This window comes from Miniopterus schreibersii, assembly GCF_964146895.1.
Source record: "Miniopterus schreibersii genome assembly, chromosome: 4".
Lineage (NCBI taxonomy): Eukaryota > Metazoa > Chordata > Mammalia > Chiroptera > Miniopteridae > Miniopterus > Miniopterus schreibersii.
In genome coordinates, this window is record NC_138105.1 from 70263029 (window position 1) to 70290231 (window position 27203).

Here is a 27203-nt window from a genome sequence, read left to right on the forward strand (position 1 = left end):
TATGGCCTCATCATCACCAGCCTTGGCCTTGGCCTGTTTTTCAAAAAGCTGCCACTGCCTCATTCAGCTCAGTGTAGGCATTGCGTATTCTTCGGGACAAGAAGTTCAGAATGCTCAGTCAGACTCTCTTTAGAGTGGTGCCATTTGCCAAAGGGCTCATTATCTGTGGGTGATCACAGGTGAATGTAGGATTGATGCATGTCACTTTCAGAGGCTTGCGGGGGGGAAGAGGGTGTCTCTCAGAGTCCACCCCCCACCCAATTTTATTTTGCCTCCATCTCCTGCCCTGGTGGCTCCAACATTCAGGAGCGTCCTTGCTATGTGACAAGTCCCAGGGCTCCTCTGAGACTCTCTAACAAAACGGGCTCTCGATAACTTGGCAGTATTTTAATTATGAATTTTGGGGTCTTTGGCCAATCTGTCCAGCTGACACATCTTAGTCATTGTGACCAACAGCTAGGAGCCTGTTCCAAAACCCATAAGAGACAATCGGAGCCCTTCTCCCCCTTTGGATAAAATTTTCTAGAAAACCTTGTTTTTCTCTCATGGTATAGTTATGTGTGTCCATTTCTTGTTCTTGCTGGTCATTGTTAGGCCTTTTGGCATGACCAGGGAACACCTGGGACAGAGATGGCCTCTCCCACCACTCATATGCTGCCACCTCCTGGTCTAGGGTGTCCTAATCAGCCTCAGAGGTGTCGGGTCCACTTCTACCAGTACATTAGCAGATGTTTGGGGAAAGTACCTGACAAGGAAGCACCAGCAATCTGGCATGTTGATGTGTCACCACTCAGCAAAGCCTAAGCCAGTGGAGCAGGGGCCTGATACAGGTCTAGCTTGTCTAGTTCTTCAATCTCCTCTGGGAACTTGCGGGCAGCTGGAACCATGTGCAGGGGGGGGGGAGCAGGGTATTTAATTGAGATTCATTTTGCTGCACCTCACCAGGTTTGGGCCCCTGAGACCCCGTGGGATTGGAAGATGATTTGTGACAGCAGCAAGGAATGCAGCAACATAGGAGGTGTTTGCCTGGGCACCACAGGTGACACGGTGTCCCTGGTAGAGTTGCTTCAGTCACAAGTTAGGGCTAGCTCTCCAAGCTCAACACCCAGGTCCCCACCATGGATACAGCGTGCCCCCCTAGCTGGCCTCCCCTTCCACACTCTTCTAGGGGAGCCCTCCCTGGCTCCCTGCCCTTTTGGTGAGTTCACCTTGGCTCACCGAGGGGACTTTGTCCTATGGTTACAGCCCATCACCTCCAGTCTTGACACCCAGTGGGGTCTCATTTAGAGACTCATTGGAAACTCACCCACCTCAGACTGGGGCCTGCTGGGCAGTCTCTGGAGGGGAGTCTGATGTTTGACAGCACCCAGAATTTAGGGTGGGAGTTTGCAGCAACATTCGCAGCCACAGTACAGAGCAACCCCACAGAGACCAGCAAACAGAGTTCCTTCCCAGACCAACTGAACTGTCAGGGAGAGGAACCGAGTGAGCCAGTGGTGGCTCCAATGCACGTTATGGGAGTACAAACTACACGCATAATCCCATTCTTGTTGCCTATTTTATTGGGGGCCATAGCTTGTGTATTAAATAAAGAATATGCAGCCCAGCCAGTGTTCCTCAGTGGTTGATCATCAACCTATGAACCAGGGCGTCACGGTTCAAATCCTGATCAGGGCACATGCCCAGATTTCAGGCTTGATCCCCTGAAGGGGGTGTGCAGGAGGCAAACGATCAGTGACTCTCTCATCATTGATGTTTCTCTCTCTCTCTTCTTCTCCCTTCCTCTCTCTGAAATCAATAAAAACGTATTTTTTTTTTTTTTAAAAAAAGAATATGCAGATTGTGACTGAATAAGGGGGCCCAAGCTAGGCACAGGGACCCAGGAGGCAGCTCCCCACCCTCTCAGCCTCAACTTCAGAGAAATAAAAACTCTGGGGCCATTTAGATTGAAGGCGTGTGTCAGTACACTCACGCAAAGCAGGCAGAGTCACAAGATTTCTTACAGATCCCAGAAATGGGTGGGTAGAGTGGGTGGGTGCAGTGAGCTGGGGAGAGGGCAGTCCTTCACCCAAGGTCACCACAAGTCAGCAGAAGACAGCAGGATAGCATGCACCTGTTACTGATAAGGTGGCTAGGGAGGAAGTCACAGACTTTTTGCAGGCTTACTCGAAGTGGTTATTTTTATTGGTGTCCCTGGAAAAGCAAATTGGGAGCTTGGGGTGGGAGCCTAACCTCAGGTCCTTATCTAAGCATGTATGTGTATAGAGAACAAACATGCTTAGAAAACAAAACAAAAATTCTTTCATGGTCCAGAAAAATCTTAAGCTCTGCTGACCCTTGATTTTTGTGTGTCCAACTCTTCTTTCCACAACTGTGAGATCCTTCTTAGGAAGAACTGAAGGACTGGAGGACTCAGGCCCCAACATGCCTTTCTTGCTGCTCTGTCCTAATTGAGAAAACAGCCTCTAGGGTTTCACCTGCCCTCATCCCATGCACATAACTTGGAGCAAAGTGAGAGGGCTCCCGGGCCTGTCTTTGGGTTTAAATCATGTTCCGTGTACAGTTATGTAGAAATACTGTGGTCCTGAAACACAAAGGTGTATCTCACGGTTCTCCCCGAGTGGAATCTATCAGAAGCCCTGTTGTAACCAGTGGGCCTGCTCTCTTTCTCTGGTTTTGTGGAATTGTGTTTCAGTTAGTCCTGAAGAATTTATCCAGGTACAACAGGCAACATTAGCGATGGCACAGACACCGCCTTTTTCTGCTCTGCTAATCTGTCATCAGGAGAAATTCTGTCTAAAACAGCCTCAGCAAGCGAATTTAAAGATTTTTTTTTGAACAGCTGTTGCTTTGGCAGTACATTCAGCTATTTCTCCTAAAGTTCTAGACAAATTTCTGACCATATATTTATTTATGCTGACAACCGACCATGGAATAAAATTCTCAAACAGCCCCTCCCCCCCAATTCCTTCATTGTCAGAAACATTATCAGGCAATTCTAGTTGTAATCTGTGATGTAAATTTAAGAGTGATGTCCAATACTGAGATTCTGACTAAATGTGTAATGAAATAGGCATAAGCAATGACCTGACCGTGTAATATCTTTTAAGTTGATAAGGATTTAAGCAATGTATTCCCCATAGATTTTCCTGCCAAGTGCAATTAAGAATAAATCATAATGGGGCACAGATCATGGAGTTATGATAACAAGACTGATTGAGCCAAGAATCTGAAAAATGTGAGCATTTAACAAGGTAGGTAGAGTAAAATTATATTGGCATAAGTAGTAAAAGTTCCATAGAAACAACTGTTGAAATCTGGGATGCTTGGCAGGCTTAATGTTCCATATTACAAATGTTACCTCTTAAATCTCTACAGGTTTGATTGATTAGGTGAGAAGTTCTAGAAGGAGTTCAGGAAAGTCTCACCCAATATGAAGGTTTATTCTTACAACTGATATTCAGAGTTAGGGGAGAAATGACTGAGAAGAAATTGGTAATTAAATGTTCTAAAGGACTTTTAGGCTTCTGAACAGAGAAAGGCTTCTTATGACAAATCCAACAGTTTGTCAAAATTTCTCCACATGCAAGGGATTGGGATATGTGAATTAGGCAGTTATTCCTTCCAGGAGAAACTAAAAAGAAAAAGGAAACAATAACTATTGTATCAGGTGTTTGGTCTCCCTTACTAATACCTTTTATATTTCTTGTTTGAGCAATAGACAGAGATTGATAGAAATATATGCAAAAAGAGAATAAGTCCAAAAACTAGCATTGTAGTTGCAATGTACTCTGCAAAGAAAGGATTCTTGGGATACATTCCAAAACCACCAATTAATAAGGTGAACATGTTTTAGTGGGGCAATTAGCATAAGAAAGGCAATATTAAAAAAATTTCCTGAAAGGTAGGCATCTAAATTTCAATAGCAACACACAATGCAAGAGTTTTACAATTCAGGCTCTTAGGAATATAAGAGTTTCCAGGTTAATTAACACATCTATTAACTTTGTGTGTGTGTGTGTGTGTGTGTGTGTGTGTGTGTGTGAGGTGAGAAGGCTTAAGATCCACTCTCTTAGCAATTTACAATTACACAATTGAGTATATGTATATGAAACCATATGTAATCTTTAAATACATTTTTATTAGTTAATTATAGCTCAATAAAGCTGGGGGGAAAGGGTTTCCAGAGGCATCTCAAAACTGATCTAAATTAAATGTCCTTCCAGTGTAAAATGTACACCTGAGAATTTAATGAACACATCTCACACCCTGTGGTTAGCCTGGGAAGAGTCTGTGCACCCAGCCTAGGGCTTCTGGGTTCCAAGTTCCCACCAGATCCAAGTGCTCTGGAATTCTTACTAAAAGAAACAAATGGGAGGGGATGGGTAGAAGGCTCAGTGCTGTCAAGGATCAAAGATTAAAACGGAGCCAGACACTTTATTACAGATGGTGAGATCACATTTAAGTGTCCATGTTTCTAAATAAGGCTCACGGTTCCGTGAGTGACCTTATAGCCTTCCACCAAGCCCTTGATCCCCAGAGGACGCAAGACCCTTTTCTGTCAACCAAGTGTAAATGAATGAGGAGCCTTTGGCTAGAAATAAGTAATAATATTCAAGTGCCTTTTCGTTTACAACTTGGAAACATAGCTAGGCAAAATCCCAGAAGTGTTCCAAAGAAGACATAAGTTAAGAGTTCTTAAAGTCACAAGTTGGGGGAAAATCTGTGCTGCATTCTTAGCCCTAGGATTGGCCCAGGAGGGTTATCAGTCAGATGTCAGGAGGCCTGGAGGAGGGAGGCCAGGTGGGCTGGAGGACGGGCGCCAGGAGGTCTGGTGGCCTCCAGAGTCCTTTAGAAGATAATTCCAGGGTTATCTGCCAGTAAATAAACGTCCGGGTATTGACACAGGACTGGAAACTTCAGAAGTTTAAGCTCCCAGGCAAGTTAGGACAAGGAAAAAAGATCATTTCCTCAGGCCTCAGCCTTCATAATGTGAATAAGTGAGCAGCTCGGTTGAAGTGACTCCATGGGACCCGTACTCTCCCTGTCCTCGCTCCTTCCCTCGCTCTCCACCAGCCCTGCCCTGGGCCACCCTCCTGCCTGCACTTCCTCGCTGATCTGGAAGTTGACCGAGGAACGCTTTGTGCTCACCGACGCCTCGGTGGGTCCCCAAGAGCTGGGGGAACAAGGAGGCAGCCCCGGGCCGGGAAAAACTTCAGTTTCCAGCCCCGCGCCGGGCTGGGTCAGGCCCTCGCCCACCTGCCGGGGCGCGCTCTGCGCGGGAAAGGCGCCCTGGGGCCCGCGGCCGGTCGCGCGTGGGGGCGCGGCCTCGGCGCGGCTGAGGAGGGGCGCCGCCGGGCAGGTGGGCGGGGCACGCGGCGGCCGGGCGCGCACGTCCCCTCCGCTCCGGGCGTGCTCGGGCTCTGCTGTCGCCGCGCCGCGCCGCGCGTGCGGGTCCTGGCGGCTCGGCCGAAGCCTGTGATCTGCTCTGGCTGTGGAAGGGCGCGGCGAGACCCCGGAGATCCAGAAATGGTGAGTGTGCGGGCCGGGTCCTGAGAGGAGGATGGCGAGGCTGGTCGGCCCGGCGGTGGCCAGCGGGCCTTCCCTCCGGGGAGTGCGGACCTCAGTCCCCTCGGGCTCGCAGCGTCCCGGCCGGGCGGGCAGCGGGGACCCCGACGTCCTGCCCCTTCACTGCGCGCGGACTCTTGCCCCCCCCCCCCCCCGCCCGAGCCTCGCCCGGCAGCTCTGCGCCCGCAGCCCCGCGTCTGCCCAGATGGTGCGGTGACCACAGGGACGGTCATCAGGGGACAGTCGTGACTTCGTCTGCATGGTTCGAGTGTGGGAGGAGCTGTGGCTTGCGGGGTACCCAGTCCGCCCTTTCTCCCCAAGGGTGACTTTTTTCTCTTTTCCAAATGTTTGGGGCGGGGGTCTCAGATCCGAGAGCCTGTGCCCCAGGCTGGCCTTTCCTGTGACTGTCAGTAAGTCCCCGACTCCTCACACCCTTGCCTCGTTCCCCGGCGACCTCCCTCTCCCAGTCACAGCATCGTCACGGCGAGCTTGGCCCTCCCGCATATATTTCCAACAGACCCGGTATTTTAATATTTTATCCCTGTCCAAAAAATGAGTTACGATGACTCATCTTTAGAGATTTCTCTCTGTCGCGGGTATTTGATACGAGGGACAGCCTGGGGTACCCGCCTGGAAGACCTTGTTTGGAATCCCGCTCCTCTCCCCAGGACCTTCCCTGCGCGCAGGCGGGCGCCCGCCCCGAGCCCGCTGCTCGCGGGCGCCTCTCCGCAAGTTTCCCTGGGCCTCGCGTCCAGTCGGCACCGCCCCTCCCTGGCTCACCCGCTCATCTAACTGTACGTTTTCAACCGGAGTAAAATATTTTGTATCATTAGAGTTTGAAAGACAGTATAAAATATCCCCAAAGAGCCAGGAAAGAAGTGAATTTCAGAAAAAAGGCTCCAAGATTCCATTCCATTTGTACAGAACGCTTCTCTCACTCTTTCTCCCCTTGAGCATGTGTAGTAAGGTCTCGAGGTCTGTTTTTCACTTTTGGGTGTTTTCAAGTAAAATTTCAGGGCTTCCCTTTGCAGGGCAGAAGTTTCAGTCTGATTATAAGACTAGTAATTTCCCTCTAAATAATAATTAAGTTGTTTTTTTTTCCTGAAAGGAATAGATATTTGTGGGGGTTTTTTGTTTTGATTTTTGGTTTTTTTAAAGTTGAGCTAGTATAAGTGCCTCACAATTTTCTTTCCATAGAAAAGCTGGTTTTAAAGCCCTGGGTGGTGTTTCTAAGTGGTTAGAGCTCTGGCCCTCTACCCAAGGGTAGCCTGTTGGGTTCCTAGTCAAGGGCACCTACCTGGGTTGCAGGTTTGATCCCAGCCCGGAGTGTGTGGGGGAGGCAACCAATCGATATGTCTCTCTCACATCGATTTTTCTCTCTCTCTCACCCTCCCTCCCTTCCACTCTTTCTCTAAAAAAAAAAAAAAAAAAAAAAAGCTGGTTTAAATCATTTTGCTGGATTGTTCAAACACTGGGTGTGTGTCAAGGTGGAGCAGAGGCTTGTGGTCTGTGAGCCAACCTAAGGCCCCTTTAAGCCTGCAAACGGAAGTCCTTAAAGGCCCAGGTGCTCTTTCTGAGGACCCTCTCCTGCAGGTGTCCTACCTGCTCACACCCAGCATGGAAGGAGCCTTTATACTGAGAAGCTACACCCCTGGAAAGCTGGGGAGCATATGCACATGGGGGAGGGGGTGATGCCCCTTTTGAGGTTTTAGTTGTAGTTCCCCTGGGCCTATTTCTAGGTTGGAGTTTTACATCCACAGTGCAGGTGCACTCAGTGTGTAATTCATGCATACTGAGAAAGTCTGAAAGTCAGGAGTCTGTGTCCTGGGTTAGGGTTTGTGAATTTGGGAGTTCATTTGGATCAGAACCTGACACTGAATCCAGCTGGGCATTTCCTCACTGTGAGCTGAGCCCTGAGAGAGGAAACATTTCCATTATTCCCCAGGGGGAGGAGGTGTTGGGGCTCCCAGACTTCATTCCTGGGGCTGCTCAGGTGTCCCTCTCCTCCTTCCCAGGGGCTGTTCCACTCCAGGGGTTCTGTGCCGACCTGGAGAGTCCAGAATGTGGGACCTTATGAATGTGGTCTTCCTTCTGTACTGGGGGAAGCAGGCTGCTCATCTGAGCTAATACCAGTGCCTGTGTTTCTTTACTTTGGATCCTTTATCCATTGAATAGTGCAGCCTTTCACTCTGGTTTCCCTGAGCTCTTTGTAATTTTATTCCCTGTGTGAGAAATAACACTTTTAGTGTCTTGGGTTTCATAATGTAAATTGAGCCTTGGCTGGTATGGCTCAATTGGCTGGAGCATTGTCCTGTACACCAAAAAGGTGTTGGTTCGATTCCCAGTCAGGGCACATACCTATGCTGTGGGTTCAATCCCCAGTTGGGGCGTTTGGAAGGCAACTGATCGATGTTTTTCTCTCTGGAATCAATAAAAAATGTTGTTTTTTTTTTTAAAAAAAGAATGAATAAAGTTAGTTGAATCAAATAGGATTTTTAAAAAATGTAAATTGATTGAGAGAGATAATGCTGGTGGAACTAAGTAGAATTTTGGTACCTTTTAGGCTAGAAAACCTCAAGATGTGAGATGAATGTGTTTAAGCTCTCAGGCCCATTTTTAATTTTTATATTAATGTTTGTAATTGATTTGAGGTAAACAAATCAAAGCTTTTTAAATTTTTAAAAATTTTACTATGTTTAAGCAGCTAAACCCAAACCCAAATTGTGTCATAATATGCTACATATTTTTGAAAATACCTTTATGTGAGATCAAGGACAAATTTGGATGCAATTTGTCCTTTAGTTAGCAAGAGATTTAAATTTTTTCATTTTGTATGGTTTCCACTTTATAACCATTAGTATTTAACAGAATTAAACCTTAGAATGGTTTCCTATGTAAAGAAGGATAATGAAAGAAATACTAGTAGATAATAAGACAGGGTATGTATAAATTTCTGTGTTTATCTTAAACAAATCTGTAAAATAGAAAAGTCTAACTTAAGAAAACTCACCACCCACATTTCCTGGTTTCTCCAGTAATGTTACTCCAGCCACCCCCAAATACAGTTTTCATTATTTCTTGAGCATCTTGTTGTTGTTGTTTAATTTAAAAATAAGCCATTGCAAATGCATATTATTCTTACCCGTGTTTGTCCTTGTAATGAGCAGTCAGACTCCGAACTGTTTGATATTTGCTGACAGCCTAAGCCTCCGATTCCCTCTTCCCTTGTGTCTACACCTGGACAAGCTGATGAGAAAATTTGGGGCTCCCTCCTCTGGCACTGGCTTCAGATTCTAAGCACACAAGCCATTGTCTGTGTGCAGAACTCTTGTCCTCGCTCCACTCCTGAAAAGATCCTTTGCTTGACCAAATTTTAGTCAGGCTCCTGAACTTTCTCCCAGGCCTATTTTTGCATATCCTTGTAAAACCCAGTTTTAGCAGGAACCCTATGAGTGAGGTGATCCAGAACCCCTCACCCTCCTATCTGACCACCCTCCTATCTGACCAGGTTCCTCCTCTACCACCATCAGGTGATGTCCTATCACCCTGGCCTGTCTGTAGTAAGAATCCTGTTTGGTCAGTCTAGCAAGTACCCCCTTACCCCTGGTTTTTCTCTTAGGAATTTTCCATCCGTTGACCCCCACCCTGCTCACTGGCTGTGAATTCCCACTTGCCCATGCTGTACTCAGAGTTGAGTCCAATCTTTGAAAGAGCCCTTTCTCACTCACTGTAAAATCCCACAGCAGTGGTCTCTATACTATCTCAATGGTTCTAAACAAATTCTGCCTTACTGTCTTTGATAAATATCATTGATTATTTTTACTGTATCATCCTGTAGCCACAATAAAAACCCAGAGATCTCAGTTATGTGACTCATAACTTTTTCTCCCCTCTGTGTGTGTGTATGTGCCACCTTGCAGGTGACCATAACAGTTGGTTATGTGAGCAGCATGTCCTGACATGATCACCATTGTGGGTCTGTCTTCTCTTGCTCTGACTTGCTCACCTGCTCTGCTGTCTGGTGGTCACAGGACCCACTGTTCTAAAATATGTCATGCACATTTGGGAAGCTCTGACTCGTAAACTAAACTTATATTAAGTCTTTGCAACTTTCAGATTGGCTTCACAAGAAGGGACCCCAAAGACCTTATCCCCGGTCACTTAGTATAACACAGTGTAATGTAACCAGGGCCTGGAAGGATTGCAAGCATAAAAAACGTGTTTGGGAACAAGTGATATCTCCAGCGCTTCTCCTTTAACTGTCCCTTTTGGTCTGATCTTAAGCCTGGAAAGAATGGATGACACCTCACACTGGATAACCGCCATCTCAAGGCTGTGATCTTAGGAAATAAGCCCTTATTCCCAGTCCCCAACATTATGGAAATTACTGCCTCCACCCACTCAGCATCTGGTAAATATCCTGTCATCACAGATTTGACTGTGTTTGTTCTGCTCAGTACCTATGTCAGCAGCCTCTCAGCTGCACTTAGCCTTCACTGCTGAAGGGCCATAATGCACCTTGACCTGGTTACCTTTAGGGGACCTCAGCACCATTGTCAGCACCCACAGTGTCTGCAGACAGTCTGAACTGCAGGCACCTTTCTCCATGAGCACAAGTTGTGTCCACACCACTGGGGAAGCCATGTGCTCAATCACTGCCTGTTACTTTCTCTCATGGGGGGAATTCTGGACCAAGGGGTCTTGACAATAAGCTGTGCCACCTTTGGGGAGGAATGATGCTGGTAAAGTGAAACTGTTTTTACCCTTGTTACGGTGTCTGTTTTCAAATTTTTTGTTCCAGTGGTGTACAGAAACTTTTCCACTGGACTCACAGACTTCCACAAAGGTTCTCTCATCCGTGGCTGGTTATCAGAATCAATGTACTCTGGGTAGATGACTATAGAAAACTCCTATTCAACCATCTTTCTAAAGTAACCCTCTTATGGACTCATGTTATTTAGAAGTGTGTTGTTTAATCTCTAATTATTTAGAAGTTTTCTGACTAACATTCTGTTATTGATTTCTGAATTAATACCTCTGAATTAATACCTCTGTTGTCTCCAAGCATATATTGTATGATTTCTCTTTTTTCAAATTTGTTAAGGTGTGTTTTGTTTTTCAAAATGTGTCCTGTCCTGTCTTGGTGAATGTTTTATTTGAACCTGAGAAGAATGTGTAATCTGCTGTGTTTGGATGACACATTGCATGGATTTTAGTGAAATCCACTTGTTTGATGGTGCTGGTTAATTTAACGATTCCTTCCTGGTTTTCTGCCTGCTGGAACTCCTAATTCCTGATGGAAATGGGTGCCAGAGTCTCCAACTCTAATAGTGGATTCATCATCCTGCAGCACTCTCAGTTTTTCCTTGTGTATTTTGCCTGCATTCTGTTGTTATGCACATACACACTGAGTATTACTGTGTCCTCTTGGAGAACTGACCCCTTTGTCATTGTGTAATGCCCCTCTTTACCTCTGCGAATTCTACTTGCTCTGAAATCTTGCTCTGAAATTTGCCAGCTTTGCCAGCTTTCTTTTGTTTAGTGTTGGTGTGCTGTATCTTTTGCCATTCTTTACTTTTAATCTGTCTTTACATGTGATTCTTGTAGATAACATAATTGTTATTTTATTGTCCTCTGTGACAGTTTTCGTCTTTCCTTTATTTAGACCATTGACTTTTTAAGTGATTACTTATATAGTTGGATCAATCCCTAGTATATTTCTCTTTTGCCTTTTCCCTTGTTCTTTGTTCCTTTTTGTCTTCTGCTTTTCTTGGGCTTTTTTTTTTTCCCTTTATTGAGCATTTTACCTGATTCTATTCTCTTTTCAGTATATCAATTATACATTTTTTTAGTAGTTGGGCTTGAGTTTGCAGTATGCATTTACAACTAACTCAAGTCCTCTCCAAGGTAACACTACACCTCTCTACTGGACATGTAGGGTCCTCATAACAGTATTCCAAATACTCCCTTTCTGTCCCTTGTAACATTGCCATCCTTCAGTTCACGTAATCTATCAGGTATAATTATTGAATGTGTTGTTGCTATGACTACTTTGAATAAAGTGTTCTCTCTCAGAGTAAATAAAAATAAAATCATTGTATTTTACCTCTATTTATTCTGGCTTTAACATCCTACCTTTATCATCTACCTTCTTCCTAACAAATTTCTGTTAAATTTTTTTTTTTTTGCAGAACAGGTGTCCTGGTGATAAATGTCCTCATTTTTGTTTGTCTCAGAAGATCTGTATTTTTCCCTAACAGCATAATTTTGCTCAACACAGAATTCTAGTTTAATGGTTATTCTTCCAACACTCATTATTTTATAAAAGTGTCTTAGGGCTCATGTGCTTTCTGAAAAGAATTCTGATTTTGTTCTTACCTTGGTTTCACTGCAACCAAGATTTTGTCCCGCAGCTTTTTTCAAGATTTTTACTTTGTCTTTGATTTTTCTCCAGTTTGAATATGATATTTCTAGGTATATATTTTGGGTTATTATCTCGTTTGGTGATGTTTTAAGCATGCCAGCAGGGATCAGATAAGGAACCTAAGGACTGCCACCAAGAAACTGGTTTGCACCAGAAAAATGCAAGATGGCTCCTGAAACCCCTTCTCAATCAAATTTTTGACAAACTTTTCATTATTAGCATACAAAAAATTATGCCCAGGCATGGAGATTTAACATTAAAATGACACATGCCATGTATGGCTAGGCATGTTTCAAGCATGTTTGAGAAATGCACATGTTCCCTTGGAAATCTGAAAACTTTTTACCCTTCCTCAGGAATTCCCACCCCTGAACCCACCTACCTGCCCCCAGACTTTTTAATACTTTCTTAAACCCCCAGAATCTTCGAGAAGGAATCATTAGGGCCTTTGATTATCCTTTTCTATTCCTTGGCCAAGAAATAAAGTTTCTGACTTGCTTTGTCAAATAGGTCTTGTCCTATTGATGTGAGCGACGCTAGGCAGAAGGACCAAGATTTGGGGTCCCTGACAGTTTCTCACCAAGTATGATGTTAACTGCAGGTTTCTTGTAGACAGTATTCCTCCAGATGAGGACGTTCCCCTGTATTTTTAGCTTGCTGTCATAAATGGATTTGGGATTTGTTAAATGCTTTTACATTTTCACTTCCTTCTTTTTTATTTCAGATATAAATTATTTCTGTCTTTGTTTTTCCCCTCAGTTTTTAGAGACTTTTCTAAATTTTATTAAACTTTTCAAACAACCAGCTTTTGGTTGTGTTAATTTTTCCCCCAATTGATTTTCCATAACTTTATTCAATTTTTAAAAGAATTTTTATTATTTTTTAATTATGTGCTTATTTTGGGTTTAATTTGCTTTTCTTTTTCTAATTTGGTCAGATAGAGGCTTAGATCATTGATTACAGATTTTTTTCCCAATCTTATGCCTTCAATGCTATAAATTTCCCTCTAGGTTTTACCAGTTGGGGACTGGGCCCAGAGCAAGTCTGCCTCCAGCCGGCTAGTACTATGTGGGTTCTTGACTTCATGCAGGAAAGATTTCATGAGATGAGTCCAAGTGATTTTGAGAGTACATTTATTAAAGCTGGGGACAGGAAACGAAGGAAGGGCTTAGTATAGAAGAAGCTACAGGAGAAAGCCTAGGCAGGGCTGCTGTTAGCTCACTGAAAAGTCAGAGAAAAAAAGGGACCCTGGAAACAGGTTCAGGGGATAAGCCCAGGGCAAGCTGCTGCTTCCTGCTGCTCCCCTGGTTGCTAGTCTCGTGGGGACCCTTAGAGTTTAGAAGAAAGAGAGCAGAGATACAAGGTTAGAGATACAAGAAAGAGACAGAGAGTTCCAGCAAGAGCATGCCATGGGTCCTTTGTCTTGAGGCTTTTAATCTTTCTTTAGGGGAGGGTCTTAACAGAATACTTATTTGCTTATGGTGTGTTCTTTGATATGTTGAATCATCAAAATGTTTGGATAGAGGGGCTGGGGTTACTCTCTGGTTAGTTTCATTTTTAAAGATTGTCATCAAAGAGGGACCTGGACTGAGGCCGGTCTGCCCCGGCATGGTCTGGAATGTGCAAACCATTTGCTCCTAAGTGTCCTTGGTTAGGGAAGACAAAACTGTGTGATTCATTAGCTGGCTGTAAATTGCTCAAATTATTTGGCCTTGTTTAATTATTTTGTTTCAATTTCCCTTATTCCACTTGTCAAAAATTTTTCCTACTTCTTAATATCCTGCCTCATAGGGACTGTTTTTGCTACACCCCACAACTTTTGGCAATTTGTATTTTCATGTCAATTTATTACAAAATAATCTTAATTGCTCTTGAGAGTTCTTCTTTTATCCATGAGTTTGTCAACACTAAAATATCCAAACCTATGGAAAATTTAATAAGCATTTATTAGATTTTATTTGAGCCAAACCAAGGACATGTCTGGAAGCGTGATTTCAAGGGTCTGAGAAAATGCTCTGGACAGGGCAAGTTTTGCAGTTCTTTTTGTGCATTGGGAAATCAAAAGAGAAAAAGTAAAAAATATCGCATGAAATCCATTGGTAGTAGATTAAAAAGGTGAGGAAAAGACGTGGGAAATTTTTATGATTGGATAAAAAGCACATTACTTTGGAATAATATACAGGCAATAAACTCATGTGCTTCTGTGAGGGGGTCTGGAGGAAAGGATTAATTTGGTATTTCAAAGGTGTGTTAACTTCAGTGCACAAAAACCATGGACAAGGCTTGCTTAAGGCAAAAATAAACCTTGTAGGAAAGAAGTTACAGGCCTAATAGTGTGGTGATTGCGGGATGCTGGTGGTGGTGGAGGTGCAGTAGGGCCTAAGGGGGATAAATGGTGATGGAAAAATAAAATAAAATATTTTTAAAAATTTTTAATGAAGTTATAGGCTTGAGAAGCGACTGCCCTCTGTGATCTGATCGTCCTGTGAGGTTGCTTTCGGTTACTGAGCTTGTCAGGTTTCCTACCTAAGCCCACATTCATGCCCAGACTATTGAGGAGTCTGTAGTTTCACCGTGAAGTAGTTGAGAGTTTCCTTCGGGTCTCCGGTCCTCACGCCAGCTGTCAATCAGGCAGAAAGGGGGCTGCTGTCCAATCAGGGGCACTGCTGGGGCAGGTGGGTGGGGCTACACACCTCACAGACTGGACGTCAGAACTGTCCCCTTCCCTTAATGGTCCCCGGTGGCTCTGTGACAGCATCGGTGCTACTGTGTGATCTACAAAGTTCGTGGGAGTCTAGGAGGGCTTAGGAGACCCGGGAAACCTAGGTATGGTGAGCGGAGGGCCAGGGTCAGAGATGGGGAGGGGCCCGGATGGACCAGCCTTTCCACCGCCAAATCCGGAGTCTGCAGACCTCGGTCCCCTTCAGCACACAGCGTGGGGGCTGAGCTGGCAGCCGCCCCCGGGTGTCTTGCCCAGTCGCTGTGCTGAGTGACTTTGGCCCCAGGCCCACAGCCTCTCTGGGAAGCTCTGCGCTCGCAGCCCCGCATTTCCCAAAATGTGCGGTGACCACAGGGAGGGTCTGTCCTGGCCTGGTCTCTGGGCTTGTACGTGAAAGCAGCTGCGGTCTGTGGCGTCCCAGCTTCTCCTTCCTTCCCAGGAGTGCTCCTTTTCCCCGAGTTTTTCAGATGTTTCGGGAGCAGGATCTCAGGTAAGTCCATGACACTGTCACCCCAGTTTAGCTCTTTCTGGGGCTGGCAAGATGCACACAAATTTCCAGTTTCCTTTCCTCATTCCCGAAGGCAAATAGCCGTCTTTGAATCAGGGTGTCATTATCAGTTATTGGTCGTCCAGGGTGCATTTTGAACAGACCCAATATTTTAATTGTTTATATATTTTTTAACAGTAATGGTATGTTCTCTTTTAAAAAAATATAAATTTTATTTGTCTGTGAATATTTTCTGAGAAAAAAATCCTAGAATAACTACCTGAAATATGTTGTATGAAATCCCTGTTCCTCTCCCCCAGGACCTTCCCTGGGCACAAACATCCTATGGGAAAGCCTTTGGGTGGAGGTTCCTCATTTTTTGGAAAATTTTCTGAGTTTTCTCTTTTGCCAGCACTGCCCCTCTTTGGGTTTGTCATCTTGAAAACCTTTATTAACTGGTTTGTCTCATTTTTCCCCCCAGTGGGAATAAAATGTATTTAATCAATAGAGCTTGAAAGACAGTATAAAATAGTTCCAACCAGTCACAAAAGGTGAATTCTGAAAAAATTAGACATTCCAGTATTGCATTTTTATAGAGTTCTTGCACTCTTTTTTTCCTGAGAATGTCCTGTAAGTTTCAGAAGTTTGTTTTGCTTTTCTTTTGAGTTGTGGGCAAAAAAGAGGGGTGGTGTCTACGGCAAGTAACCTCACAAGGTAATCTGTTCACAAATTCCTAATCAGGCAGGTCATGGTGGGTGGTCACACCTCAGGCCTTTAACTTTTTTAGTGAAAGGTTTTACACCAGCCCTGTCCATTGTTCTTGTGCATCTAGGTTAACACTGTGCCTTTGAAATGCCAGAAGTAATACTCCTCAAGAGAGCACATGATCTTGTTAGTTATCCTATAATCCAATCCCTTCCTTGCTTTATCCTACCCTCATGTGATCTTCCTTATATCCCCTCCTTAATTTCAAATGCTTACTTTGGATTTAATAGTTCTTTTTACTGTTTGTAATTGGATGCTTATGTTAATAAGTATAGCTTTTTTTCTCTCTAGTGTTTGATGTCATAAATTACCCTTTGGGCATTGCTGTTGCTGCAGCCCACAACCTTTGATAAGTTTTACTTTTATTTCATGTAGTTCAAAATATTTCTTTTTCTCTTGAGAGTTCTTTGATTTCATGTGTTACTGAGAACTTGTGTGTTAAATAGTCACATATTTGGGGGCTTCTCAACTATTGTCCTGTTAGCGATTTCTAAATTAATGCCTGTGATGTGAGAGCATATTTTGTGTAATTTCTGTTCTTTCAGATTTGTTAAGGTGTATTTTATGTATCAGAATATGTTTTGTCGTTCCATGGGAACTTGAGAAAAATGTGTGTTCTGCTCTTATTGCATGAAGTATTTTTTAAATTACAATTAAATCCAGTTGTTACATGGAGCTGTTGAGTTTATCTCTGTCCTTGGTGTTTTTACGCCTGTTAGAATTTATTATTCATGATATGGGTTGCTGAAATCTGCAGCTACAGTGTGGAGTTTTCCATTTCTCCTTGCATTCTATCAGTTTTGCCCCCTGTATTTTACTTCTCTGTTGTTATGCACATACACTTGAAGATTGCTATGCCTTCTTGGAGAAAGGACCTCTTCATTATCATTTTAAGTTTAAATCTATATTATTTTAAATGAACTTGTCATGTTATAGTAATTATGATAAGAAATGCAAAGGATATTAATTGTATCTCAATTTATTCTTTTTTAAAATTTATCATATTCTTTCTGGTGAATATAATTTTTTTCAAAGTTGGTGTACTCATGACAAATTACCTCAATTTTTGTTATCAAAGACCTTATTTTCCTTTATTCTTGAAGGGTAATTTTGTTTGACACAGAATCCTGGAGTAGTGTTTTAGAAAAAACTATTTTACTTCAGTCTGTTTTTACTTGAATGATTTCAGAAAAGAAATTTGATTTAATTTTTATCTTTGTTTCATAGTAAGGCATTTTCCCTTCTGATTTTTTTCAATATATTCTGTTTTTCTTTGATTTTTGCCTAATTTGAATATGAGATATTTGGTTGTCATATTTAGTATTATGTGAGCTCCCTGGGGTGACAGTTTTGCTGTCTCTCACAATTTTAGGAAAATCTCAGTGATTTTTTTCATGTTCTTTTCAGCCACATCCTTCCTCCTTCCCCTTATGCCCCACTTCTATAAAAGGTGATAAGAAAACCCATAGTGCCCCTTCCTTGTAGTTGCAAGAGATTGAATCCATGCAAACTCCTGCCCATGTGTGTGAACTCTCACCCTAGTGCACTTCTAACCTCAAAAAACAAGTCCATGAATTTTTTCCCCCCTCTCTCAAGCGATTTCATGCCTGCTGGAGATGACTGAGTCAGTCTCTCTCCAGAGACCTCAATTGTGGAAGTAATAGGTCCTTTCATACCCTATTGGCCATGTGTGCTGTCATGAGCTGAGAAATGCCCATGCCGAGGATGAGCTATCATGCTCCTTTACTCCAGTGGTGGGGGTGAAGGGTGATGGTGTTAGAAATGAAAAAAGGAGAGCATTCTCTAGAGTGGCTGGCTGATCAGGAGAAATTTCCTTCTAATTGGGGAATAGAGGTTTGATGTTCTTTTGAAGGACAGCTCTGTTGACACCTTTATGTAATTTATAATGATGGGCAAATTCAGCATCAAACCATTGTGGACATCAGTGAACTCTCTTGCAATCTGCAGCTTCTAACCTGTTCCTCAGGGTCAGCAGGCCCCTAGACTGACAGTTAGGGTTGTGCCAGAAAGAGCACCCTGGCTCATTAGTATCTCAGTGTGTGTGCCCATGTGTGCCAAAAATTGGCTGGAAGCAGCCCTGATGCACATGAGGGTAGAGATTTTGTGGTCTAAGTTTTCCTGCCTTTTTCCTAATATCTGAGCTCTAAGTTCCAAATAACTTTCTAGATCATAAAATCATACAGAAAGAAGAAGGAAGAACTAAGTCTGTGATAAATATTACAGAAGGTAAAAGCAATGCTTCCCCACAAGAATATTTTTAGTCAGCCAGCTGCCTCAGATTACAGGCATACCGAGGAGATACTGCGCATTCAGTTCTAGACCATCACAGTAAAGTGTATGAGTCAATAATCAATTCTACAATTTTTGTGGTTTCCCAGTATATAAAGAAGTTCTATTTACACGATACTTCAGTCTGTTAAGTGTGCAGTACTATATGTCTATAATGTCAGTGTACATGCTTTAATTAAAAAATACTGCCTGGCCAGGCGTGGCTCAGTGGTTGAGCATTGACCTAGGATTCAGGAGATTAAGGTTCGATTCCTGGTCCGGGCACATGCCTGGGTTGTGGGCTCAATCCCCATTCAAGGGCGTGCAGGAGACAGCTGATTAATGACTCATCATTGATGTTTCTATCTCTCTCTCTCTGCCTTCCTCTCTCTGAAATCAATAAAAGATATATTTAAAAAAAATACTTTATTGCCCTGGCCAGTGTGGCTAAGTGTTTCTCTCTCTCCTCCCCTCTCTTTCTCTCTCTTTCCCCCTACTTCCCTCTCTGCTGTCCACTCTCTCTAAAAATCAATGGAAAAAAATATGCTCACCATCATCTGAGCCTTCAGGAAGTTGTAATCTTATTGCTGATGGAGGAGGTTCTTATCTCCATATTGATGAAAACACAGTATCTGCCAAGTGCAATAAATCAAGGCTCAATTAACAAAGTATGTCTGTTCTCTAACAGTCTGGAGAACTTTAGGACAGTATTGCCAGTTAGACTTTGTTATAGTTGGAATTCTACAAGCCTCCGGGACTGTTTGTTTTTGGTGATGAGAATAGAAGAAAAAGCTTCCAGTTCTTCACTTCGTTTTTATTCATCGAAACCTCATGCAGATGAGGTTTCATGGGGTGCTGTAAATAGGTAATAAGTAGAGAGATGAAAGGATTTTTTCACAAGGAACTAATGGTTTTAAAATAATAACATTTGTTTTATTTGTGTAGCAGTTCTGTCATTTCCTAGCATCTGAACCCTGCCATTAGCTAAAAATATGATGTAATGGGATTAGAGTAAAAATGTGTTGCTAATTTTTACTTGTTTATGATGGTGTTAATTATATAAAGAGTTAGGTGTTGATAGAAAATAATTTTTTGATGTTTAACTCATAGCATAAACGTTTGGAGATAATAGAATCATATGTATGTAACCTTCCAATAAATGGAGCCTGGGGGTCCAGTGCTGATAGTCTCACACATCCTACTCTACACATATTGGGACGTTTTAGGACTCAGTGGCCTTTGAGGATGTGGCTGTGAACTTCAGTTTGGAGGAGTGGGTTTTACTGGATCCTTCACAGAAGAAACTCTACAGAGATGTGATGAGGGAAACCTTCTGGAACCTGGTTTCCATAGGTAAGGATGACAAGTTACCTTCACTTCCTCAATTAGAGGACAAACATTTCTTACCCTTCAGCAATGTTCTAGATGTGTAATGTGGGCCCTATCCAGTTTTTCTTACTGGTTAGAGCATCAGCCCACGGACTGAAGAGTCCCGGGTTTGATTCCAACCAAGGCATGTACCTCGGTTGCAGGCTCAATCTCTGGCTCTGGCCAGGGTGCATGTGGAAAGCAGCCAGTCAATGTGTCTCTCTCACATTGATGTCCCATCCCCTTTTTTTCTCTCTCTCTCACCCTTCCACTCTCTCTGAAAAGCAATGGGGAAAAAAAAAATCCTCGGGTGAGGATTTAAAAAAAAAGTGTAATGTGTGAAGGGAGGACATTGGTAAATTAACTGCGCATGGTCACAGCTAATTATAGAATTAAAACCTAATAATTTTTCTATAGTTTCTAATACTTTGGAATGATTTCTGTGTGTCTGCATTATAGGTAAAAAATGCAAAGATGTTGATATGGAAGATCAGCACAAAAACCAGGGAAGAAAACAAAGGTGAGTCACACAATAGAAAGCAGGGTTTAACATAAAAAAACCATTATGCTACAAAATTTTAAAAAGAAGCAAACAAAACAACCTCTGCTTCAAATTAATTACTTCTCAGAAATTTTCACCAAATTACTTTCTTATATATGACATAGATCTTCACTTTTGCAAACTAGTTCACATAAAAACAGCATTAATAAACCCTACATATGAATGTCACTGTTTTGATAATTGCAAGGTAAAGTTGTCTTTTAGAATTTTCAGTGTATTCTATTTCAAACAATATTGATAAAGCAGAATATCTAATATTTTGCTATAAATTATAAAAATATACTTCAAATATTCTCCTAATAAATATATAAAATCACTAATATATAAATCACGAATAATGTGCCTGTTTTTTACAGAATTCAAATGGTAGAGAAACTCTGTAAAGGAGAAAAAAGTAGTCAACATGGAGAAAACTTCAGCTTTATTACAAATCTTAATGTGAAGAAGAAAACTTTTCCTGCAGTAAAACCATGGGAATACAGTGTGTGTGGGAAATTCTTCATGGATCGTTCATCTAGTAATAGGCACACTGGACACAAGCCATCTGAGTATCATAAATATGGAGAGAAACCATATAAATGTAACATATGTGGAAGAGCTTTCACTTATCTTCAATGTTTTGAAAAACATGAACAAAATCACAATGTTGAGAAACCCTATAAATGTGAGGAATGTGGGAAAACGTTCATGTGGCTCAAAACCCTTCAAAGACACATGATCACACATACTGTAGATGCTCCTTATAAATGTAAGGTGTGTGCAAAAACTTTTAGTTCTTCAACTCCACTGCAAATATGTGAAAGAACCCACACAGGAGAGAAGCCCTATCAATGTAAACACTGTGGAAAAGCCTTCAGATGTTATAAAAGTTTTCAGAGACATGAAAGAAATCACACTGAAGAGAAACCTTATCAATGTAAAAAATGTGGTAAAGCATTCATGTATCCCAGTTACCTTCGAATACATGAAACAACCCACACTGATGAGAAACCTTATGAATGTAAGGAATGTGGAAAGGCCTTCAGATCTTACAGTGCATTACAGCCACACAGAAGAACTCATGTAGGAGAGAAACCCTATGAATGTAAGGAATGTGGAAAAGCCTTCAGTAATTATAGGTCCTTACAAATACATGAAAGGTCTCACACTGGAGAGAAACCCTATGAGTGTAAACATTGTGGTAAAGCATTCAGTGCTCCCAATTATCTTCGAAAACATGAAAGAACTCATATTGCAGAAAAACCATATAAATGTAAGGAATGTGGAAAAGCCTTTAGGTTTTCTAATTCCTTACAAACACATGAAAGGACTCACACAGGAGAGAAACCCTATGAATGTAAAGAATGTGGAAAAGCCTTCAGATCTTCTGGTAACTTACAAACACATGAAAGAACTCACACAGGAGAGAAACCCTACAAATGTAAGGAATGTGAAAAATCCTTCAGATATTCCAGTTCTTTACAAATGCACAAGAGGACTCACAAAGGAGAGGAACCCTATGTATGTAAAAAATGTAGTAAAGCATTCAGATATCCCAGTAATCTTCGAATACATGAAAGAATTCACAGTGGAGAGAGACCCTATGAATGTAAGCAATGTGGAAAGGCCTTCATATCTTGCAGTTCCTTACAAACTCATGAAAGGACTCATACTGGGGAGAAGCCCTTTGAATGTAAACATTGTGGTAAAGCCTTTATTTCTCAAAAATCCCTTCAAAGACACATGAAAATGCATACTTAAATAACACCTTATCAATGCAAGGAATGTGGGAAAGGATTCACTTGCCTTAATTTGTATCAAAGATATAAAAGAATTCACACTGGAAATAAATACTCTGTGTGGAATCTAAAGAACTTAATAAACTGATGAACAGAATAGATTCAATGACATGGAAGCATAGATGAGACTGACAAATGTCAGAGGGATGGAGGAGGGTGGGTAGGTGGAGGGGGAGAGAGTAACCAAAGAATTTATATGCATAAATGCACAACCCAAGGACACGGACAATGGTGGGGAGAGGGAATGGGGAGGGGGATGGGATGGGGTGGAACGGGTCATTGGGGAGAAAAAGGGACATCTGTAATATTTTAAACAAAAATAAAATTAAAAAATTAAAAATAAATACTCTGAATAAAAACAATTTTAAAAAATATATCATGCTGTTTCCTTTTTTTCTGTTAATCCTCACCAAGGCTATCCCCCCGCCCCCGGCCATTGATTTTTAGAGAGAGTAGAAGGCAGGGGAGGAGAGAATGAGAGAGAGAGAGACATGGAAGTGAGAGAGATGTCCATTGGTTGCCTCCCACAGGGGTGGATACCAGGCTGGGTATCAAACCTGCAACCCAGGTATGTGCCCGTGACCAGGAATCGAACCAGAAACCCTTCAGTGTGCGGGCAGACACTAACCACTGAGCAACACCAGCCAGGGCCTACCTCCCTCTTAGTTATATTTAATAGCTGTTTGGTTATTCATTTGGTCAAAGAGACAGCTAATTTTGTTTTAACATCTTAGATAGACTTCCCACAATTACATGGATTACTTTTCTAATTTTTATTTTAAACTGCTTACTTTGGGTTTAATTAGCTCTTTTATAATATTGTGTGTTGGATGTTCATATTAATGATTATAGGTTTTTCTCTTTGCTAATGTGTTTGTTTGGTGACATAAGGGAACATTGGGCATTAGCCTTTCCTGCATCTCATAAATTTTTATGGTGTATTTTTCATGGAGTTCAAAATAAACTTTTTATTTCTCTTGAGACTTCTTTTTAAATTCCATATATTATTTAAAAGTGTTTTGTTGAATGACCACACATTTGGGGATTTTCCATCTAACTTGCTATTGATTGCTAGAGTAATACCTCTGTGTTGTGAGAGCGTATTTTGTGATTTCTGTTCTTTCAAATTAAGATTTGTTTTATGTCCCATGATATGTTCCAGCTTGGTGAATGAATGTTCCATGTGAACTTGAGAACAGATTACAATTAATGTAAAAATGTCAAACCAAAAGAGTGAAATCACAGCCCAGAGGATGAAAGAAAATTTTGCAAATCATATATCTAGTAAGGGATATGTATCAAAAATATATAAAGAACTCTTACAACTCAATAATAAAAAAGTCAAATTACCCGATTTTAAAATGTTGCAGGATGAGTTGCTCTATGCTGGCTTTAAGCAGGACCATGGATGCTTTGCATGTGGGATGGAAAGTGGATTCCGAGTCTGTAACACTATCCACTAAAAGCAAAAAAGTCAAGAGTTTCTGGAAGGAGGAGTTGGCCATGTTGAAATGTTATCCTGCTGCAACTATTTAGCTTTAGCTGGTGGTGGAAAAAAGCCAAAATACCCTCCCAAAAAAGTGATGATCTGGGAGGACCTGAAAAAGAAGACTTACTGAAATAGAATTTTCTACAGCAGTCAAAGCAGTCAAATTGCGGGAGATAGAATTGTGGTTGTTTTGGATTCTATGATTAACGTGTTTACATTCACATACAATCCCTACCAACTGCACGTCTTTGAAACATGCTATAACCCTAAAGGCCTCTGTGTCCTGTGCCCGAATAGTAACAACCTCCCTCCTGGCCTTCCTTGGGCACATATAGGGGCCACGTGCAGCTGGTGGACCTGGCCAGCGCCAAGAAGCCGCCGTGGACATTCTTGCCCACCAGGGCCTTCTGAGCTGAGTTACTCTCAACCTGCAGGGAACAAGAATTGCAACTGAATCTGAAAAAGGACCCTTATAAGAATATTTAATACTTCATCAGGGCATTTAATCCAGGAACTACAAAGAGGATCTCAAGCAACTAATATTTACTGCATTAACTTCAATCAGGACTCATCCCTCATCTGCATATTCAGTGACCACGGCACAGTGCACATTTCTGCTGCTGAAGATCCAACAAGGAATAAACAGTCTAGTTTGGTTTCAGCCAGTTTCCTTCCAAAATACTTCAGTTCCAAGTGAAGTTTTTCCAAGTTTCGGGTTCCCCCAGACTCTCCATGCATTTGTGCCCTTGGACCAGAGCCAAATGCTGTCATTGCAATTTGTGCAGCCTACAGCTACTAAAAATTCCTGTTCAGCCCCAAGGGGGAGTGCATCCAGGATGTCTGCACGCATTTTCTAGAAATGACCCAGGACAAGCTGAGACTTCACCGGGAGTGCAATCAACACCCACAGCCCAGCGCCCCCCAAAGTGCTGATCATGCGGCTCAAAGTCCCTGCACTCTTGGCTTTGTGGGTGATGGGCTGGAGGGACTGCCCAGGGACCTTAGTCTTGAAGCCATATCGGTAGTCTGTTTTCCTAAGAAGGCTTCGAATTTCCAGTATTAAAGGAAGAATAATCACTGAAGCACCATAGACACTCAGGTGGCTCAGCAGCCCGGCGGGACTACTGCCTTGTTGCCTATAGTTCAACTGCCACGAGACACCAGCTTTAATGATTCACCACTTCCTCGCACCTACAGTCCGGGCTCCATACAAACTTAGAGACTAGGTTGAGAAAAGGGTGGACAAATCGAAATTTGTTATTGGCAACAGATTCCATCGTTTTCACTGAGTTTATAATGGGGAGATGAACAGATGTGTAAATGTTAGTTCTTACATTATAGCCAGATTTAAATGGAATAATGCCAGCAGCTTGCCTTAGAAAAGAAGGTAGGAATTTTCTCCTGAACATGAAGAGACACAGCTGTGTTAGAGAACACAGGTGGGCATTTCCTTTGTGAGTCCCGGGGCGTGGTTCTCTGAGTGCCTGTTGTGACCCTGTGGTTTGGTCGTGTGTGTGCATGTGCTGACCTCTTGTCTCTCGGCTGGAGAGGTTGGAATTGAGGCAAAAGCCGGGCCTAGCCAGTGAGTAGGGCGCTTTGTGCATCGCCTGGGGTCTCCTGGTGAAACTCCTGGTGAAAACTGAGTTTCACTCTTATGTGCAGGGAACAGAGTAATGGGTAGACTTTAAAAATTAGTCATAGAAGAAAGAGTCACTTAATTTAGAGGATTTGAAGGGAACGTCTGACGTCTCAACAAAGTGCAGCCGGTTGCCTTAGACGGCTGTTTCCACTTCCCTGTCTCACCACCTTTTCTCTCCCCAGTATTCATAACAAGAGCTGCACACTAACGTTTTGAGAATGAAAGGCACATAACAATTTTTTTAGCACTTGGTAACTAAAATAGGTTATGGGGTCAATGTTGTTACTACTACTTGAGGTATATATTTGATTTTCTTAATTTCCCTTTAAAGAAACATAATTTATGCTTTTGATTTCAGGTTGCAAACATTTAAAACCTGCAGCAGCAAGTTCTCCCTTTTGCTATGTAATCAACTAACTTTGTATGTGGGTTTCAATGCAAAGTATGCATGTTCCTTTTATGTGTATTTAATCGTGAAATTTAATTTTGCACACTTTTTAATGTTTCTTTTAAATAAAAGCGACTGATTTTGTTGTACTCTGTAAAAAAATAAAAAAATAAAAAATCAAAGGATGTAAATAGACATTTTCCCAAGGAAGATGTATGAATGGGCAAGAATACACAGAAAGATGCTAGAAATCACTAGTTATCAAGGAAATCCCAGTCAAAACCCCAGTGAAATATATCACAACCACCATGATGGCTGGAATCAAAGAGTGAGATAATTCATTCTGTGGAGAATATGGAAATTGGAACCCTTAGTCACTGCTGATAGGATTATAAAATGGTACCGTAGCCACTTAGGAAAACAGGCTGGTAGGTCCTCAAAAATTAAAGCTAGAATTACATAGGACCCAGCATTTCATTCCGAGGTATATATGCCCAAATAAATAAAAATATATGTCCAAACAAAAACTTGTACATGTAGGCTTTTTGCAACATTATTCAGAATAGCCAAAAGCTGGAAACACACCAAATGACTATTAATAGATGAACAAACACATTGTGCTTTATTCGTACAATGGAATATTATTTGGCGTAAAAAGAACTGAGGTTACCCTGCCGGGTGTGGCTCAGCGGTTGAGCTTCAACGTAGGATCCAGGAGATCAAGGTTCGATTCCTGGTCAAGGCACATGCCCGGGTTACGGGCTTGATCCCCAGGGTTGCAGGCTCAGTCCCCAGTCGAGGGCGTGCAGGAGGCAGCCGATCAATGACGACTCTCTCATCATGGATGTTTCTTTCTCTCCCTCTCCCTTCCTCTCTCTGAAATCAATAAAGATATATTTAAAAAAAAGAAAAAAGAAATGAAGTATCCGTACATGCTACTTAATAGATATTTCTTGAAAAAATTAAGCTAAGTTACTGAGCTTAATTACCAAGACAGCATATTATATGATTCTATTCATATGTAAATCCAGAATAGGGAATTCTATAGAAAGAGAAAGATTAGAGGACTGTGGCTTTGAGGTGGAACATGAAAAGATGGGGAATTGATAGTTAAAGGGTACAGGGGTTCTTACTGAGACTACAGAAATGTTAAAAAATGTGACACTTGTGTCTGTGAGTATACTGAAAACCATTGAATTGTACACATTAAAGGGATGCATTATATGGCATGTCTATTGTACCTCAATAAAGCTATTCAAATATATAAATAATTAGAAGTTTTATACCAACGTATTAAGTATATTGAGTTTTCATATACATCCCATTTTCCAAAATCTTTTATTTTTTATGTTGTTGAAAATAGAAATTCAGTTGCCTTACAGATATCATAGTGATTTACATTATAAAATCTCTAGGCACACACTCAAAAACTATTAAGAATAGCCCACTGGAGTGACTCAGTTGGTTGAGCATCGTTTTGCACACTGAAAAGTTGCCGGTTCAATTCTGGTCAGGGCACATACCTAGGTTGTGGGTTCGATCCCTGATGGGGGTATGTATGGAAGGCAACCAATTGATGTTTCTCTCTCACATCCATGTTTTTCTCTCCTCTCTATCTCTTCTCTCTCCCCCTCCTTTCCTCTCTCTAAGCATGTCCTCAGATGAGGATTATAAAAACACAAAACTATAAAAGATAAATTTCCTCCTACTGTAAAATGTACACCTGT

The 27203-nt window shown here is 42.0% G+C and overlaps 1 protein-coding gene and 1 pseudogene across 2 annotated transcripts; both read left to right on the top strand.

Annotated features, from left to right (window-relative positions):
- Window positions 1-4877: 4877 nt before the first annotated feature.
- On the top strand, window positions 4878-22096 carry LOC308556116 (uncharacterized protein). Its single transcript, XM_081135211.1, has 4 exons — window positions 4878-5161; window positions 19479-19605; window positions 20080-20140; window positions 20539-22096. The coding sequence occupies exons 1-4, from the start codon at window positions 5027-5029 to the stop codon at window positions 21920-21922; spliced, it is 1707 nt and encodes a 568-aa protein (XP_080991337.1). The 5' UTR covers window positions 4878-5026; the 3' UTR covers window positions 21923-22096.
- A 973-nt stretch (window positions 22097-23069) lies between these two features.
- On the top strand, window positions 23070-24512 carry LOC308556314 (WD repeat domain phosphoinositide-interacting protein 3 pseudogene; annotated as a pseudogene). The gene has a single exon. The product of its transcript is annotated as a WD repeat domain phosphoinositide-interacting protein 3 pseudogene (transcript).
- Window positions 24513-27203: the final 2691 nt, after the last annotated feature.